Source organism: Lissotriton helveticus, chromosome 3_1 (genome assembly GCF_964261635.1).
Source record: "Lissotriton helveticus chromosome 3_1, aLisHel1.1, whole genome shotgun sequence".
Lineage (NCBI taxonomy): Eukaryota > Metazoa > Chordata > Amphibia > Caudata > Salamandridae > Lissotriton > Lissotriton helveticus.
In genome coordinates, this window is record NC_136061.1 from 371,176,812 (window position 1) to 371,195,399 (window position 18,588).

At 41.4% G+C, this 18,588-nt stretch overlaps 1 protein-coding gene across 3 annotated transcripts in view; it reads right to left on the reverse strand.

The window, feature by feature from the left end:
• The window catches only part of NEK8 (NIMA related kinase 8), a 299,189-nt gene that overhangs the window by 230,264 nt on the left and 50,337 nt on the right, over nt 1-18,588 (reverse strand). For all 3 annotated transcript variants that reach the window (XM_078680094.1, XM_078680095.1, XM_078680093.1), the window contains exons 2-3: nt 3,714-3,919; nt 1,517-1,749 (exon numbers count right to left, since the gene is read on the reverse strand). In XM_078680094.1, the coding sequence (XP_078536220.1) occupies nt 1,517-1,749; nt 3,714-3,919 (439 nt within the window). The remainder of the gene's footprint in view (nt 1-1,516; nt 1,750-3,713; nt 3,920-18,588) is intronic.

Here is an 18,588-nt window from a genome sequence, read left to right on the forward strand (position 1 = left end):
TCGCAGCCTCGCAACTCCTTGAAACTGACGCTGAACACCCCATCTCCGACCTGGACCTCACATCCTTGACATGGGACTCCGCAACTCTTCACAACAAGGATTTAAGGTACTCTTGTTCAGCGGGCCTAACTGGGTCCCTGTGCCAGATCTGCACTCCTTCATAGGGGACATGGACTTGTGACTGTTCCCTGGTCTAACACCACCAGATATGCACAGTTGGAGCTTTGTGCTTTTTGGCTATATTTTTCAATTAAATCTTTAAAATTGTGTATTTCCAGTTCTACCCATTGGATTTTTGTCATTTTGGTCTTGATATTTATTAAAATGTACTCTATTTTGCTAAATTGGTGTTGGATTTTCTTGTATTATGTTTTCACTTTATTACTGTTCGAAGTGCTTCATAAATACTTGCCACTAAATTAAGCCTGACTGCTCTTTGCCAAGCTACCAGAAGGTTGAGCAAAGGTTAATTTGGGGTTTGTTTGTACCTTCACCCTGACAAGGATTGTGGTTCCTGTTTGAAAAGGGTTTACCCCCTCATCCAGAAACCCAATTTCTTACAACTTCTCCACGTCCAACATGCTTATGAAAGGATAACAAGAAGATCGGTAGTGCTGCTTCCTATATGGAAAGAACCGCACATACACTAGCTATTTTTGGTTAGACAATATTGCTGGATTCGTAATGTAGAATAGAATCTTGAGTATAAGACGGAGTGCTACATAGACCACTGTCACTCACTACCAAAAGTGACTACTGCCCATCAAAGATTGGCAATTATATAACTGCAAAAGGAGGGGTCAAAGAGAGCACAATCCTTAAGAACAAATAAGCTTGAATGACTTGTTAGTCACAGTCCACAAGAACAGCAGTCAAGTTATAAGTATCATGTAATATTCATGTTTAGACAGGATAGAAGAGCATAAAGTTCATATTTTCATTTTCTTTATTTGAAGACCTGTCATAAAAATAGATGTAGAATTAACAGAAACAGCCGACACGTGTTTCGTCGGTACCATCAATCAGTACCATGACTTTCTCAAGGCTATATGAACGAAATGTTCAGGATGCGTCAAATTCTTTTCTATGAGGTAAAATATAACTTTGGGGTCAAGGACCATAAATGTACATATTTAACGTCAACATCAGGACATTGAGTTCCAAGGTAGTCAGAGTCCAATATGGTAGTCGTGACAAGCTAGAAGTCATACCATGACCAGTGTGCTATACCACAATGTAGAACAGGATAGTCATCCACGCTCTAAAACATGATTGATGTCAAATTCAATTTGTTAATAATATGAACCCAAAATTGTAAGATTAGAACCTGAGGCGCTGCCCCAAAGAGTCTAGAGGCTGCAGATGATCACAAAGGTCCGCATAGTAACGAGACCGGGGAAAACCAGGAGTAAATTCAAATTACATTTCACTATGCCCAAAATACACATATAAACTCCAGGGTTCCCAGAGTCCTTATCACGCTCATCGTTAGGCTGCTCGCAGAAAAGTTACATACCGTGTAGGCTTTGCTCTTGCTACTGAGGATCTTAGAGATGCCAAAGTCACCGATCTTCACAATCATGTGGTGCTTGTCCAAGAGGATGTTCTGCGTCTTAAGGTCCCGGTGCAGGATAAGCTTGGTGTGCACGTGGTGCAGAGCCAATAAGATTTGTGCAAAGAAATGCATGATGGTATCCTCATCCAGCAGTGAGTTACAGCGTTTTTGAATGTACTCTGCCAGTGTGCCTCCTAGGTTGGGAAGAAGAAAGATGCTGAGAATTAAGGTACACTGCCACCTTGTACATTGAAGACCAACAATCTTACCATAAATCTGATTTCTCCTTTCTTCTTACTGGGCCCATCTCCACACAGCTTTCAAAAATGTACTTTTTGTACTCCATGTATCTTTCAGACTCCCAGACATTTTAGCCTCCATCTCAAGTACACTACGCATACAAAGCTTCTCCTCATTTTCTGAAAACAGAATACTCCAGAATGTGGGCAAATGCTTGATGGACCAAGGCCTATGATGCTCCATCAGAGCGCTAACTATGGCAAGCCACTGCAGACTTTAACTATCTTCAACTTTGACATTGCAAGCTTCTAAATTCTTTAAAGAAAAACACATTAATCGTATTCTTTGTCACTCTGGGATAATTTACTCATAGCCCTGCTACTGCAGTATTCATTTATTTTCCCCTTTTCTAGAAGCAATTCAACATTTTGGTATGTGGTTCTGTGTAAATTTACTATAGATTCTAACCATCAATATTCCTACGAAACCAACGACAGAGTTCTCAGATGCCTTAGAGATCTATTTGCACAATGTTTTAAAATGTGTACAAAAAGTAAAATAGAGCGTACCATAAGCCTTTCAGAGAACCCTGACACACTGTACGGATCAAAGACATTACAATAAGAAGTGATGTATACATTAAGCACCACAAGGGACCTGAAGCCCCTCTGCCACACTTGAACAAGCTAACATGCTCCAATAGGAAGCATGAGTGCAGAGAACCCACTGTAACAGTGTACAGAGCAAAGACATTCAAATAGGCTGGGTTACTTTCACTCTGGCACCACAAGGAGACCAGACAGCCCAAACTACACTGCTGAGAGAAGGGACATTTAAATAGTAAGTGCTCCATGAATCAGGATACCACGAAGAGTCTAGCCCCACCATACTGAAAAGAGTAAGGAAATTCCAACAGACATGGGGACATACATTTTGTCACCATTCTAGACCACCCCACGAGACACTGCGCAGAGAAAAAGGGCGTTCCAAAAGGAAGTGCACAATGGATTCCAATGCCATGTGGTGTCAAGTCCCACCATACTACACAGAGCATTCCAATTTGTAGTTGTATATTCATTCTACGCCACAAGGTGACTAGAGCCCCCCTGTCACACTGTACAGAGAAATGACATTTCAATAGGACATGCTTTGATTATGATACAACAAGGGACATTCACTAGACAATTCTCAAAGGACATTCTCAAAACAAACTGGTTGCTCTGAATTTTAACTAGAGACACCTTTCAAATGTTTAAAAATAAATAAAAAATAACAAGATCCTTCCCTTTACCTTGCTAGTATGAGAGGCTTATCAGCTTCACATCTGCCAGATGGTTTGTTTGAAGTGCTCTGCATTGCTTCCCTTTTAAAATAAGGAGGTACACAAACTAAGCATTCAGTGAGTAAATTCTGTGAAGTGAAAACTATGGATCTCCTATCGCAACCCCTACTTTTCTCAGGGGATATGTGGCATTTTCTTTGATGATATTCAAGACATAGATATCTCCTAGGGCTGAATGAACCTGCAGTGCTATAGTGCCTGGCCACAGATCTCTCTGAGGAGGATCATCACAATATGTTAACAATTGGAACTGCCATTCAAAGGGACCTTCACAGTCATCCACCAACTGAATTCATGTCAACTCCCCCGTACTGCTGTGGGGGATGGGTGGGAAGGCTGTATTGCTGTCTTCAGCCTCTGACTCTGCAGCACTAAAAAGTGTCTGATGTCTCCATGGCCAGAACTAGTGTGTCTGTGGCTTCCAGATCTGATCATTCTGGGCCTGGAGACACTTAGAACTGGGGGTGGGGACATTTCACCACAGTTATTGCTCCCAGTGAAATCTCGCTACTCATAACAATAGCCAATGAGACTTATCGTTGCAAATATACTGAGAAGCCAGCAACAAGGACTGACCTGGTGCATACTCCATAGCAATCATCAGAGCTTTGTCCTCCAAGAAGTTTTCATAATATTCAATGATGTTGGGGTGGTTGAGCAGCTTCAGCACCTGACACTCATTTTGTGCAGCCAGTCGTTCGTCTTTGGTCATCTGCTCTACCGGGATGTGTTTGATGATAACCAGCTTCTGATCGGACTTACGCAGGCACAGGTGCACAATTCTACAATTGAATCAACAGAAAGGTGTGGGGATATTTTAAAACACTGGTGGAGAACCATAAAGCATCAAGCATTGCCAAAGCCAACCAGTAAGTCAAACGTTAGAGACCTATGGGTTTTGGCAGAGGTTTTAGCAATGCTACTCAGCATCCCAGATGCTGGACAGCATGGCTAAAGAATAAAAAAAAGCTGCTGACAAACTGTCCTCGTCATTTTTTAGGTGCACGCACCCCACATGCTGGTGCCTACAGAATGATGCAAATGTTTTTTTCAGGTTTAGTTACCGATCAGAGTTGGATTGGTAACTATAAAGGAAATGAACAATTTTTTTTAAGGCAGTGGGCGGAAGAAACAAGGAGGGCATGGATGAGTGGAGAAGAAGCAACGGACGAGAGAGCAATGTGGAATGGGTGGGGAAGAATCATACGAGTGAACAGAAAGAGGGTAAAAGGGGGTGGAGAGGAGAAGCAACGGAAAAGAGAGAAGGAGGGCATAGGTGGGGAGGAGAAGCAGCAGGCGGGAGAGCAACGTAGAGCGAGCAAGGACAATAACAAAGGTGAGAAAGCAATGGGGGAGCACGAAGGTGAGCGCAAAATGGAGGAGGTGGGTGAAATCACATGGACAACAGATAGCAAGAGGGAGTGCAAGGAGAGTATACGAGGCAGAAAGCTGGGAAAAAGTGCACTCTCATTGAGTGCTGAACCAAAATGAACAATTTTGTGTTTGACAGGCATTTAGTAGACGCACAGAAGCCAGTTAATCAAGAGAGAGATTGTAGAAAGACATTGCTCCACAGGAAGACCAAACATAAGCCTGACAAGATGGTCCACAAATAAGTAGCAGGAAAATGTGGGTGACAGGACAGCCAACCAATGCCAATCAATGGGCGGCCTTCAAGCCTGTGTATCTTCTTGGCAAGTGCACGATATGACTCACAATAGAAAAAGCATGCACAGTCTAGAAGGCTTAACCTAAAAAGCACATGAAGCTGAATAAGGGTGTACCACGAGACAGAAAGTACAGCTTTCATAGTATATGTACAACAATGGAACCATTTCTGTGAACAAAAGAAAACTCCTAATCTTAAACAAGCAATGCCAGTGCTTGTGAACACAGGTCTTCACAAATACTGTTTAGATGCTTCATATGTACAAATACCGTTTATCACGTTAAAGTCTACCCTATTACTATTGCCATTGCTCACAGAAATGTAGCTAAAAGGACTGCTTTTTATATTGATTGGATATAGGTGATACAGAATTGAATGTCATCACCAAGTGCACTTTTCACACGTAGAACAGTCCCTTGTTCATTCCAATGAAAGCACTTCCTGGAAGACGGAATGATACACCAAAAAACAATTTGCATAAGGTGAGAGGGTATTATTACTGTGGATGGAGGCAAAACCCACACTATGTACATTTTAAAGACTTGGTAAAAATATGTCTTGTCAACAGCTGAACTGACAATATATATAAGCACTGCATTAATATTTGCTCAGTTTCGGTAAAGTGTTGACAAAAGACCTATTTTTATTTTGGTTATAGGCAGTTTGTACTGCACACAATACATGGTGAATTACTTTTGGCATTTTCATAGGTGTCAGTTACAATCCAATTCCCAACTCAAATGTATTCATATTGACCTTTGAAAAATGAGGTCTGAGTGAAAGAGCACCTCAAAGATTCACACGTATGTCTAGCTAGTTACAAGCACATGCTCGCAGCAGGTGCCTAACCAAATGACCTGCAAGTCACTGCAAAGAAACACTAGAACCCACTGGGTTGTCTCATTAGGATTTAAACATGTCGCCTGAAATTACACAGAGTGATCTACGGCTGGCCTGTAACCATATAAAATTATGGAAATGGTTCATTGATGATTACACAACAACAGACATATTGATGCACACATTCAGACAGTTTAGTCACTAACCTATGCATTCAGTAAGACACATTTAATCATTCACTCATACCGTCAGTTACGCACCTACTAAATTCTTCATGCAGACACTCATGCATACACTCATTCTTCAATATGTAAAACATATTTTAACTTTACAGGAACACACATTCACTGGATGATGTCATCAGTGATGTCATCAGTGATGTCATTTGAGATGTCATCAGTGATGTCATCAGTGATGTCACTGACAATGTCATGAATGACGTAATATGTGACATCAGCAGTGGATTGCGGGCGCGCGAGTTATAGTGAGTCCAACTAACTATAACGTGGGAATTTCAATGGTTTTGTATGAGTAAAATGTTCAGCTAACTATAACTGGTGTGAAACCTATGGTTTTTTCAGTGAATTTCAAAGGTTTTTTAAATGCTAATTCCTAACTATAACGATTGTGAAACCTATGTTTTTTTTAGTGAATTTCAAAGGTTTTTTAAATGCTAATTCCTAACTATAACGATTGTGAAACCTATGGTTGTTTCAGTGAATTTCAAAGGTTTTTTAAATGCTAATTCCTAACTATAACGTTTCTGAAACCTATGGTTGTTTCAGTGAATTTCATAGTTTTTTTTAAAGTTAATTCCTTTGTATATCGACTTTGTTACCTACGATTTTTTTTTTTATTAGCTGTTTTTTAGAACTATTAATTATAATTATTATTATTATTTTTTTATTATTTGTTCACTGTATTTTTCTTTTTTTTATCATTTTTTTCCTGGTGCGCTCAGGGTGCGCGCACCGGTAAGCTTACCCGTATCATTTTGACTTGAAGCGCTCAGGGTGCGCGCACCGGTAAGCTCTCCCGAGAGCGCAGCGAGAGCGCTATTTCTGCGTTCGTTAAAAAAATATGTATGAAAACTAAATAATAATGCAAGACATTCAGTACCATGCTTATAAAAGTAGTATTTTTGATTTTCCGACTGAAAATGATTTTGCATTTCTGTAAAGCTACCAAAACGTCACTCAAGCGCGCCGCGTAAGCGCCCCCGGAAGCGCCTACGTTCGCGCCGCGTAAGCGCCCCCGGAAGCGCTCCGGTGCGCGCAGCGTAAGCGTGTCAAGTCATGTGACCTTAAAATAACTTTATATTGGTTGTTAACAGTTTTTTTTACAATTAATGAAAACCCCACCCTTTTCCTTCACTTCTTCTTTCATTTTGGTGAGAGCAAGACCTCTCCTTTTCTGTCCTAACAATTTGTGGAAAGAATGGCTGCCAGAGCATCCAGCAGCAGTGAGGAGTCAGATGGTTTCATTGATGAAGAGCCTCCTCTGGACAAGGTGAAAGAACATTTTATCTGGAAGTTCTTTACAATACCTGAGGGATTTAAAAAAAGTAAATGCTCCAAAAGTTGAATGCAAAATCTGCCAAACTGTACTTTCCAGAGGAGACCCCACAAGGAAGTACAGTTTTGGTAATTCAACAATGAATCGCCACGTTCAACGCAGGCATCCTCAGAACTATGCCCGGGAGAGTGTCAGGGCTCTGGCACGAGAGGCTCCAAGGGATGGTGCTTCTACTTCAACTGGAGGAGCAACTGTATCGGTGAGGGGGCGACCAGAACAGCTGATCCCAAATATTCAGCCTGTTTTTAATGAAGCCACAATTAAATGCTAACATTGTGATTAACTACTTTGTTATGGTGAACAAAGTATTTTGAACATTGTTCGAGCAATAGAGAACCACCGCTGCAGTCCCCAGCCCTAATTTTGATTTTTTTTTTTTGCTCCTGTTGAGCAGTTTGCCATTCCCTGTTTTTGTTGAAAAAAACGAGAAAAAAAAGTTCTTTTTAGAACTACCTCCAATTCTCAAAAAAGAGCTGTATTCTTAAAAAAATTAAAAAGAGTAACTGAAGTGGAGTGCAGTGAGAGAGGAGAGGAAAATGAGTGAGAAAGCAAAGAAAGGGACGAGAGGGGAAGGGAAGTGAAGCAGGGGGACTGAAAGAAGGTGAGTGTGGGAGGTGAGTGAGGAGAAGGAGAGTGAACATGTAGAATAAGGATAAGTGAAGAAAATGTAGTAAAGGAACGGAGGTGTGGAAGAGTAAGAAAAGAGCAGTGATGTTTAGGAAAGAGTGGAGATACAGACTGGATGAAGGCAAGTGAGTGTGAGACAAGGTGAGTAAGGGAGTGAAGAGACAGAGAAAGTGAAAGAAAAAGTGAGAGTAGAAGACTGAGGGCCTCATTTATGAGGCCATGCGTCACTTTTACGCCGCCGGTGTGTCACTTTTTGTGACGCACCAGTGGTGTAAAAAATGCGCCTTGTTGAGTCACATTTACAAAGTGACGAATCTAGGTAGATGCGTCACTTTATAAACCCCTGCGCCACATTATACGTGCACCAGGTATAATGTATGCAAGGGGGGCGTATTGACGCAAGGAAGGGTCGTAGAAGTGACGCAGTGAAATCTATGAGATTTCACTGCGTCACTTTTAGGACGCAGTTGCGTCAAAATCTTGCGCCTACCTCACAGCAGGCGTAAGACTGACGCAGGCCCTTTCACATGGGGCTTGCCCCATGTGAAAGCATGCATTGCTGGAGTTGCGTCACTTTTGTGACACACTTCAGCAATGCGTCACTTTTGCGCTTACAGATACGTCAGAAATACTGACGTATCTGTAATTCTTTGCGACATGATGCGTCATACATTAAATATGACGCATCAGGAATGTCGCAAGGAGAGCGCACTGAGAAGTGACGCATCGCTGCTTTCACGCAGCGATGCGTCATTTCTCATAAATGAGGCCCTGAGTGAGGGAGGAAAGAAACATAAGTGAGGGAGTGTGGCTGTGTTATAGGGAGTGAGCGTGATAGAAGAGGAGTGACAGACTAAGGGGTTAGAGAGAATGAGGCTAACAGAGAGAGAAAGAGGGAAGGGGAGTGTAGAAGTAAGAGGACAGAGGGAGTAAGAGAAGGAATTAGTGAACTATTTTCTTTCACTGTTTTTACCTGTGGTACGCTCTGGGTGCGCGTACCGGAGCGCGCACCTGGGAACGCACCCAGCGCTTACTCCGCGAAAATTTCAGAAAAAAAAAAGTTTTTTTGCCTTTCAGGGTCCTTCTAGGCCCCCCTCAGAAAACCTAGGGGTTCAGGGGGTGTCTACTCTGCCCCCTTTTAATTATTTCCCCCTTTCTTTTTCACCTCTTGTGTCTCGATTCTACCGAGACACAAGATGGCGGACTCTCCGGACTGTTTAGAATGTTCACAGACACCCGACAGCCAAGCAGCTTTCCGCTCGCGCACTCCCGTAGCGCGCCGGGTGCGCTCCCCGGTACGCGCACCTGTGAGCGCTCGAAGAGCGCCTATAGATATATATGTGTTTTTGAAGTCAATTTTCAAAAAAACCTCTGGAGCAATTTTCACCAAATATAGCAAAGGCACATCTGCGTACCAGTCCCTACAATTTTGCCAAGTTTGGCGTAATTCCATTCAGCAGTTCGGGCTGTAGACTTGTCAGACCGTCCTATGGAAATTAACATGGTGAAAACACGTTTTGGGACCCCCCTTTTTTCTCAGCCCCCGCTTCACGAATCCCCCCGAAACTTCCAGGGAAGGAGCGGAGCGGAGCTGGCCAAAATTTTGGAAAATTACACACAAATTCCTCAACCGGCGCCAGAGTTATTCCCAATAGAATGTTGCGGATTTCCTATGGTAGCCAATCCTAACTACAAATACCTACTGGCGGTCGCCAGTAGGTAATATATATATATGTATATATATATAGATATATATATATAGATATATCTATATCTATATATATATATATAGTATGTATATATATATATATATAGATATATGTATGTATATATATATATATAGAGATAGATATATATCTATATCTATATATATATACATACATATATCTATATCTATATATATATACATACATATATATATATATACATACATATATCTATATATATATATATACATACATCTATATATATATATATACATACATCTATCTATATATATATACATACATCTATCTATATATATATATATAAACATACATCTATCTATATATATACATAAATATATATATATATATATATATATACATACATCTATCTATCTATCTATCTATCTATCTATCTATATATATATATATATATATATATATACATATATATTGCGCTCCAATTCTTGACAAATCTCAAAGAATTACCCACACTCACGGGTTTGCCGTATTTTAAAAGGTTGCTTTATTTCAGACAGACAGACGCCCTCACGTTTCGGCACTCAGCCTTTCTCGATGTCGGTGGCCACCAAACACCGGCATGCTTTTAAACAAAATTCCCCACAATCAAGGAAGGACTAGTCAACACTTACCTAGCGCCATATTGGAGTGGTGTGTTATTTACAAGGTAGGATCTTGTTCAATACATATCGTGATTATAACGAACATGTAACACACTCCTAGTGTAAGTAATTACGAATCATGAAATGTACATATATTGCATCCATTTCAACATACATATTTTGTATTTGAACGAATTACTTTGACAACCAAAAAACAATTCAGCCGTGAATCGGCCATTGTCCTCCCTTAGATGTTAATCAGGTCTGTTTTTAGTATAAAGAGAATCAACCGTATTTTTAAACTTTATGAATTCATTATTATCAGTTTGATATGTGTCATAATTCAACATTCAAATCCTTATTAGTCTCAGCGGGCTCACCAAATCATTTCTCTAGATTTATAATTAGTTCTCAAAATTATAACTAGTATTTACCAAAGCCCAATTATCACAAAAATCAAAAAACAAATGAATCAAATCAAGGTTCTAATCCATTCAACAATCCTACATTCTGTATATATCCACTTACATATGTACATACGAATATACCTATGTGTATATACAAGTTATCTCATCTAAATCAAAGATGTCATCACATCATTTTTGCAATTCATCTATGAATTATTTCATAAACTAGTGTACACTCGAATACATATATACATATATACAGGCCTACCATCTAAATTAGAGATATCATCATATGATCTTTGCAATTCATCTAAGAATATTTTCATGTACCAATGTGAACCATCAATTCTTCGCCATAATTCAGACCCCATGGTGTTTTTGTGTGTAGGTCGATAATATATCTTGATTCGAGCCTACAGAGTTTTTTCAATCTGTCCCCACCTCTGACACTCTCAGGGACTGAATCTAGTCCATAGCATAACAGCTTATTACGGTCGCTTTGATGTTTTTCCGCAAAGTGTCTTGCGACCGGATAAGCTTGGTCCACTTTGTCTATCGCCCTCATGTGTTCCAAAATTCTAATTTTGAAAGGATGTACCGTGCTGCCTATATATTGCAGCCCACAGGGGCAGACGAGACAGTACACCACATACGGTGTACTGCAAGTGATAAACTTGTTGATTTTTTTGACCATGCCAGTGTCTCGAATGGTGTATGTAAGCGCTCTTTTGCTGTTACAGCACGCTTTACATTTGTGACAGGGGAAGAAGCCTTTCATGCTTCTCAGGGTATTGGACTTTGGTGGTATTTTCTCCAAGTGGCTATATATATATATACACACACACACACACACACACACCTAGTGAACAAATATTGGGACCCTTATAAGACGACCCTAGTTTGTAAAGACAGGTATAATTGGTAGTAGTACACTAACTGAGATTATGCAGTGAGATATATATGGCTCCTAAGGCTTTTATTGGTGAGGTGACCAGAAAGAATACGGCCACTTCCCATACACCAGTTTGGTTAAAATTATACCAGCATAAAGAATAGAAATAAAGATTCTATTTAAAATAAAATGAACTGAGTACTTTACCCGAAATGTATTCTACAAGATGATTCTAAATTCGGGTTAGAAGACACGCAAAATGAAGCGTGACAATGTCTATTACAATGCACTGAGATACATATATAGGACCTGTATAGCTTCCCCATACACCATCTCGGTTGAAGTCACATACTACCTTAAAGAATGGGAAAAGACATGTGCATCACGTAGTAAAACATTGACTGTGAACCAGCATTGAAATACATATGATGGACAGGAGCCTTCTTGTAGAGGCGCAAAACAATAGTACCACTCCCCCATATATCTTCTATGTTGAATTACGTTAGTATAAAGAAGAAGCACCTTTTAAGTAAAACAAATGGAGTGTTTTATTAATAACAATGTTTGTACGGGCCATCTTAACATCTAAATGATACCAAGTGATGCTAAATGGTGTATATTTATACCAAACGGGACAGCCACACAGGAGGAGATCTCAGTGAAATAGCATAATAAACACGGGCAAACTACAGTGCCCATGGTTCTTGGCACAGAATGGGGAGCACCGTTCATACCGTGATGCATGCTAAGTTTAATGTTAATGGGTTTGTAAAGCACACTAATGCCATGTGGCACCTTGGCACTACTGGCAAGAGTAACGGAAAATGAAATACGGTGAGAGATGAGGCTGGGTCTCAGGTAGAAGACCAAGGGGTGCTTATAAGTAGCAGCAGAAATAGGGCTAAGCTACTGATTTAAAAAGCCATGTTTTTAGATCCTTCCTAAATTTCAGGAGATTAGGTTGCATCATTACACTCCCAGCCCTGAGACTAAACTGGAGACACGGCACATGCATCTTCATCCAGCACCGTAGAAGACAATCAAAATAGATATATGGGCTATCATGGCATGTAATAGATAAGAAATTATGTTGACTATGAAACAATACGAAATTGTAATGGCCACACAGGACATGGGTAAAATACAGTACACATGAGTCGTTGCGTCGAAGGGAAAGGGTGCATAGTGAATGACGTGCCGGTCATTAGATTAATAGGAAGATGCAGAACTTGCTTCTTCATCCAGCATGGCTGAGGAACACAAACGTAGTGCTGAGGAAGCATTGTACCCATGATGTAGTAAGTAGAGGGGGGCTGGCAACATGAAGTATCTTCAGGCGAGCAGAGTCAGAGTAGGTCTATGACGCTTTCCGTGCAGGACCACTTTATTCGCAGCAGTGCGTGTCACTCTGCTTTTGACCTAAGGTGTTTAACCAATTGATTCAACAGGGTTGGACAATACTATTGTGGTAAGTAACACACCAATTTATTATTTGTGTATGTGTGACAACTATACTACAGTAATTCATACACTTTTGTGTGCTGTGATACCTACTCTACGGTGATTCACACACCAATTCTATTTTCCGTACGTGTTTTACCTACATTGCGGTGATTTTTACATGGTTCAATTTACTTATTTACGTCATTTTTAAGTTTTTTCGTCAGTGATACACATACCAATCCATATATTCTTGCTTCTTACTCTTGTTTCATTAGTTGTTTTCACTATGGCAAACAACCAAGGTGTAATTCAACCTGCACCTTTTCTACAAAAGACAGGAAACCCCGACTTGAAGTTGAATGGCTAAGGGACTTTGAGAACTACCTTACTGCCATAGATGCTGATGCTTATTCTCCTTCAAGGAAATTATCTTTATTGGTTAATCATCTTGGAACTTCCGGTCGCAGGGTTTTTGACAATCTTCACATGTTGCTGCCCCTACTTCAGAAAATGCTGTTTGGAATGTCTTTATAGAAGCCAAGTTGCATATGGGGATACCGTATTCAGATTCCTCAAGTGTTCTCTTAGAAAGGTTTCATTTTGATATGTGTAAGCAATCCTCAGAAGAATCAGTGGAGGATTATGTTGCAACTTTGAGAGTTTTAGCTGAAAAATGTGAGTTTGGCCCTATTGTTGATACATATATTAGAGATCAATGTGTTTTCTATTGCTACTCCAAATAGATCCAAGAGCGACTTCTCACCTCTCGCAATCCCACTCTGGCTGAAACGATTGACACCGTCAAGAGCATTGAGAGGTCAATTGTTACATCTAAAGTTGTGTCCACTCATTCTAATCAACACTCTGTTTTTCCTACACAATCTACCATACATCCCGCTGCTATAAACTTGGTTTCTGATGAAAATGCTATTTGTGCCATTAACTCTAAACAATTGTCTGAGAAAAGATTTTCCAAAAATCAACCTTTCAGGCGTCAGTTGGTTTGTTTTCGCTGCGGCTCCAAGAGTCATATAGGAAATAATCCCAACTGTCCAGCTATTGGGAAAAAATGTGTTAAATGCCGTAAATATGGTCACTTTTAAGATGTATGCAGGGGAAGTACACACGTTGCGTCAAACAGTAACCCTAGTAGAGTTAGAGTTTCAAACATTCCCTTAGACTTTCTGATATTCAAGATTGTGCTTCCCAGATCCAAAATATTATAGTTACTATTGATGTTCCTGAACCTGCACTACTTTCTGTTAAACCGATAAAAGGACCTCTAGTTGACATTTCTATTGATGGTAAGACCATTTTAGCTATAGCTGACTCAGGAGCTCCCGTCACTATTCTTGCGGATCACTCATTTTACAAATTGTGGCCTAGTGATTTGCCGCTTATAGCTCCTGACATCAGTCCTAAAGCTTTTGGAGAACAAGACAACAATACATTGATCTTTTGGGTTACTTCTGGGACACAGTCGAGTGTCTAGGCATATCAGCAAAAACTAAGATTCATGTAGCAGTCAAAGGAAGGGATATCATAGGCTGGAGAGAGCTTGCCCTCCTAGGTATCATATTATGTCCTGGACAAGATCCTCCCATCATTTTAGGTGATCTTCCCACCAACATCCTATCTGTTAATCAATTTGATCCTACAGTTAATAATTTAGTACAATTGTTTCCTGATGTGTTTAAGAATTCCGTAGGTGCTGTGAAAGGTTATGAACATTCTATCATGCTAAAAAAAGATGCTGTACCAATTGTTCAAGAGGTTAGACCTGTACCTCTCAGTGTCAAGGATGATTTAAAATTGCTACTGTCTAACCTTCAATCTGAGGGCATTATTTCTCCCATTAATGCCTCAGAGTGGGTTTCTCCAGTGGTTTAAAGAGAAAGACGAATGGAGATCTCAGGCTATGTGTGGAATTACGATCTCTTAATCAGAATATCCTAGTTGATTGTCACCCTTTACCCCACATACACGATATGCTGGCAAATATTCAAAATTGATCTCCATTCCGCGTACCACCAGATCCAGCTGTCACTGAGTTGTCAAGCGCTTACTGCTTTTGTGACTCCTTTCGTATTTGAGGCTTCCCTTTGGTCTAGCTTCAGCCGCAAGCGTCTTTCAAAAGCTCATGGACAACATTTTTTGGCAGCTTTCCACCAGTACAAGCATTTCAATACAACACTTTAATCCACACAGAGACTAAGGAAGAACACGTACACATTCTTCTTAAGAAAGTACTTAACATTCTACAAGATAATGGTATGACTGTGAAAGCTACAAAATGTAAACTACTAGTTGATCAGGTTGAGTATCTAAGACATATGATATCTAGTTACGGTATTAAACCAACATTTGGAAATGTTAATGCGATATGTAATGCTCCTCCCCCACTTGATAAAGATGCTTTACGTTCTTTCCTTGGACTCTGTGAGTACTATGCTCGGTTTGTTCCTGGTTATGCACAACTAGTCCAAACACTGAGGTGTCTTCTTAAGAAAGGCACAAAATGTATATGGACTGACGCTCCCCGAGATGTCTTTGAGAAAATCAAACTCCTTGTGATAAACGCACCTGCTCTGCATCCATTTGTTCCCAATGGTAGTTACTTCATAACTGTAGATGCTAGTCAGAAAGGTCTTGGTGCAGTTTTCAGGCAGTGGGTAGATTGTAAAGAAAGCACCATTGCTTTTGCATCTCGTGCACTTATACCCACTGAATGCAACTATAGCATAATTGAACGCGAAGCCCTTGCCATTACTTGGGCAGTTCAAAAATTGTAAACCTACATTTGGGGCACTAGTTTTGAAGTTTTCACCGACCACATACCTTTGGTGTTCTTACTGTCTAGTAATGGTTTGGGCGAATCCTCTGCCAAATTAGTAAGATTACTTTCCAAGTTACAAGAATACAATCTTACCATCAAGTACATCCGAGGAGGTAAAAATGTGCGGGCACGTTTTAATTGTAATATCCTTTTATTGAAGTGAACCCCTGAAGAAGGACTTTTTAACAGTCCGAAATGCATTGGGTATTTTATTTATTTATTTTTTTAGAGAGTTTTATATAGCACGAACGTGACCCTTGGGTATCAGAGTGCTTTACATTCACATGAGGTAGGTTAGTTAATATACATCTTAACTGGCATGAGGTAAGTTTTGTACAAAGCAATATAAAAACATTTCACATGGTATGGGGTAGTTTCGGAAATTACATATGTCTGTATAAGGTTCGGATAATACATATGTCTGTATAATTCCTGTAAATGTCTGACTTAAAAGTTTCAATGGAGGTCCTTGGATTAGACTACTGAGCTGTACTTGGTGTATTGTGACTCCAGTACCAATAGTTTTGAGTTGTCTTATTCCCTGCATTCTGCATCCGTAGATCTGGATTAGTATTGTATCGATATTGGTTATCCTTAGCATAGCATAGGATTTTCTCTTCTTTTCCATTTGTTTTTTTTTTAAACATGTTTGTTAGGTTTTATCATCATACACGTAAATATCCAGCATGTCAATATCGAGCAGCACACATAGTTCCCCACCCTCCCGTCCACCTCTCCCTCACCCGGATCAGTAACATATGTCACAATGTTCAATAGTGCAGGTAGCCCTTCTCCCCAGTTCTCTGCACATGATAGCCTCCGCTCCTCCACCCTGATCTACTCCTCGGGGAGTGCGGGTTTATCCCCCCCATTACCATAGACCCCTCCATCCAGTCCATGATAGCGCCTCCACTTGCCCTAAACCCTGCAAAAAAATTTGGGACACCCTCTTGCCTTATATGTCACCCTCTCTGCGGCCATGTAGAGGTCCATCCCCCTTCTCCATTCTTCTAGTTGAGGAGTATCTGGCGCCCCCCATTTCCGTGCCACGTCTCTCTTGGCCACCACTAGGGCCAGCGCCAGGAAAATCAGCAATGGTGTAGCCAGATCTATATCAATTGTCATTCCCAGTAGTGCGATCTTGGGGTCTACCGGTATGGTGGTCTCCAGTACTTCCCCCAGCTCCGTCAGTACTGCCCCCCCAGAACAATTGGATATTTGGGCAGGACCATATGGTATGGTAAAAGTCCCCTAGGCCAGTGCCACATCTCAAGCACCCCGGGTCCGTTATTTTCCCAATCCTGTGTAGGCGTGCTCTATCATAATAGGTTTTATGGAGGACATTAAATTGTATCAATCGGAGTTCTTTTCCATTTGTTGAGCTATTTTGGAACATCATTGTTCCGGTGGTGGTGATGCCCTGCCTTGTCTATTTGAGGAACTTACTCATTAGGAAGATCTTAGATTCCCTTTTGAATGTAGCAGTGTTTGTGATTTTCCTTATATTTGAGGGGAGTGAGTTCCAAATTCTGGGGGGCTGCTCCGGAGACAGCTCTGTTATACGTTTTCTTCTTCCGGAACATAGGTGGTCTCAACAGCAGCTCCTTGGTACTCCTGACTGATCTGCTTCTTCCAGATAACTCGATTTTCTGGGCCAGGTATCTTGGTGTTTTGTGGGTAATACATGCCATCTTCAGTTGGATTCTGGCTTCGTACGGTAGCCAGTTTAACGATTTCAGATGTGGAGAGATATGATTGAATTTCCTCGCTCCGGTGATGAGTCTTGCAGCTGGATTGAGGCATGCTTTTAGTGGGGCTGTGGAAATTTTTGGTAGGTCTGCTAAGGTTATGCATCTATATTCAATACTTGAGACCACTAATGATTGTACTGCCAGTTTGAGGTCCGCCATAGAAATGAATGGTTTCACTCTCCTAATGTAGTTCAGGTGAAAACGGGCATGTGATGGTGGGTGTGCTGCAGGCCGGAAAAGCAGGCAAAGAGGCCGAATATAGTGGGCTATGCTGTTAGTTTATTGCACAGAAGGCAGAAATTAAAGTCACAATAGAACAAAGGGTTCCAGGGGATGATGCCGGTGTCCGCTCCGGGTTTTGGGTTCGTGTCCAGGTCTTCAGGAAGTCCGACCACAGCTCCGGTATTGGGGAGGATCCACGGAGGGCAGCAAGAGAAGAAAACAAGGGACCGTTAGTCCTATCTTGGGCCTCGAGGCACAATAGTACCAATCACCATCACCCGGGCAGTGAGGGGGGGGGAAGAGACAGTGAGGGAAGGGAGGTATCGGGGTGGAGGAAAAGCCGGGTGGTAGACAGAAAGGGTGTCGAATCGGGTTGTGTAGGGGATGGCTGGTTACACTGTGAGGGTGCTATACATGTATGATACAGTGCAAGGAACGTGGTTTTACAGAGATGGGGGTTTTTTACAAGGACTATACAGCGAGCTCCTAGTGAGCACCGAAAAGAAATTCGTAGGGTACTCACACGGTCCGCCGCAACTCTCCAGTGAGTCACGGACGCTCTTCAGCCACCTCCTGAGGACTCCACCACTCTTCGGTCCACACGTCTTCATCGTACGCCTGCTCTCCTTCTTCCGCTCCAGTCCGAGTGTCCTGCCACGATGCTCTGACTGCGTTCTGCTCCCCGGTCTCGGCTTTTCCCTGTTCTGGCGCTGCCACGGGGGCGGGACTTCCGGGGTCAGAGGGATGTACTTCCTCTGGGCGCAGCGTTCTGGTTGGTTCCTGTAAGAGAGAGAAGGGCGGGGTCCGTTTGCTAAGGCTGCTGCTCCGAGCCCCGTTTCCGACACGGGGAAGTGTTCGCGGGG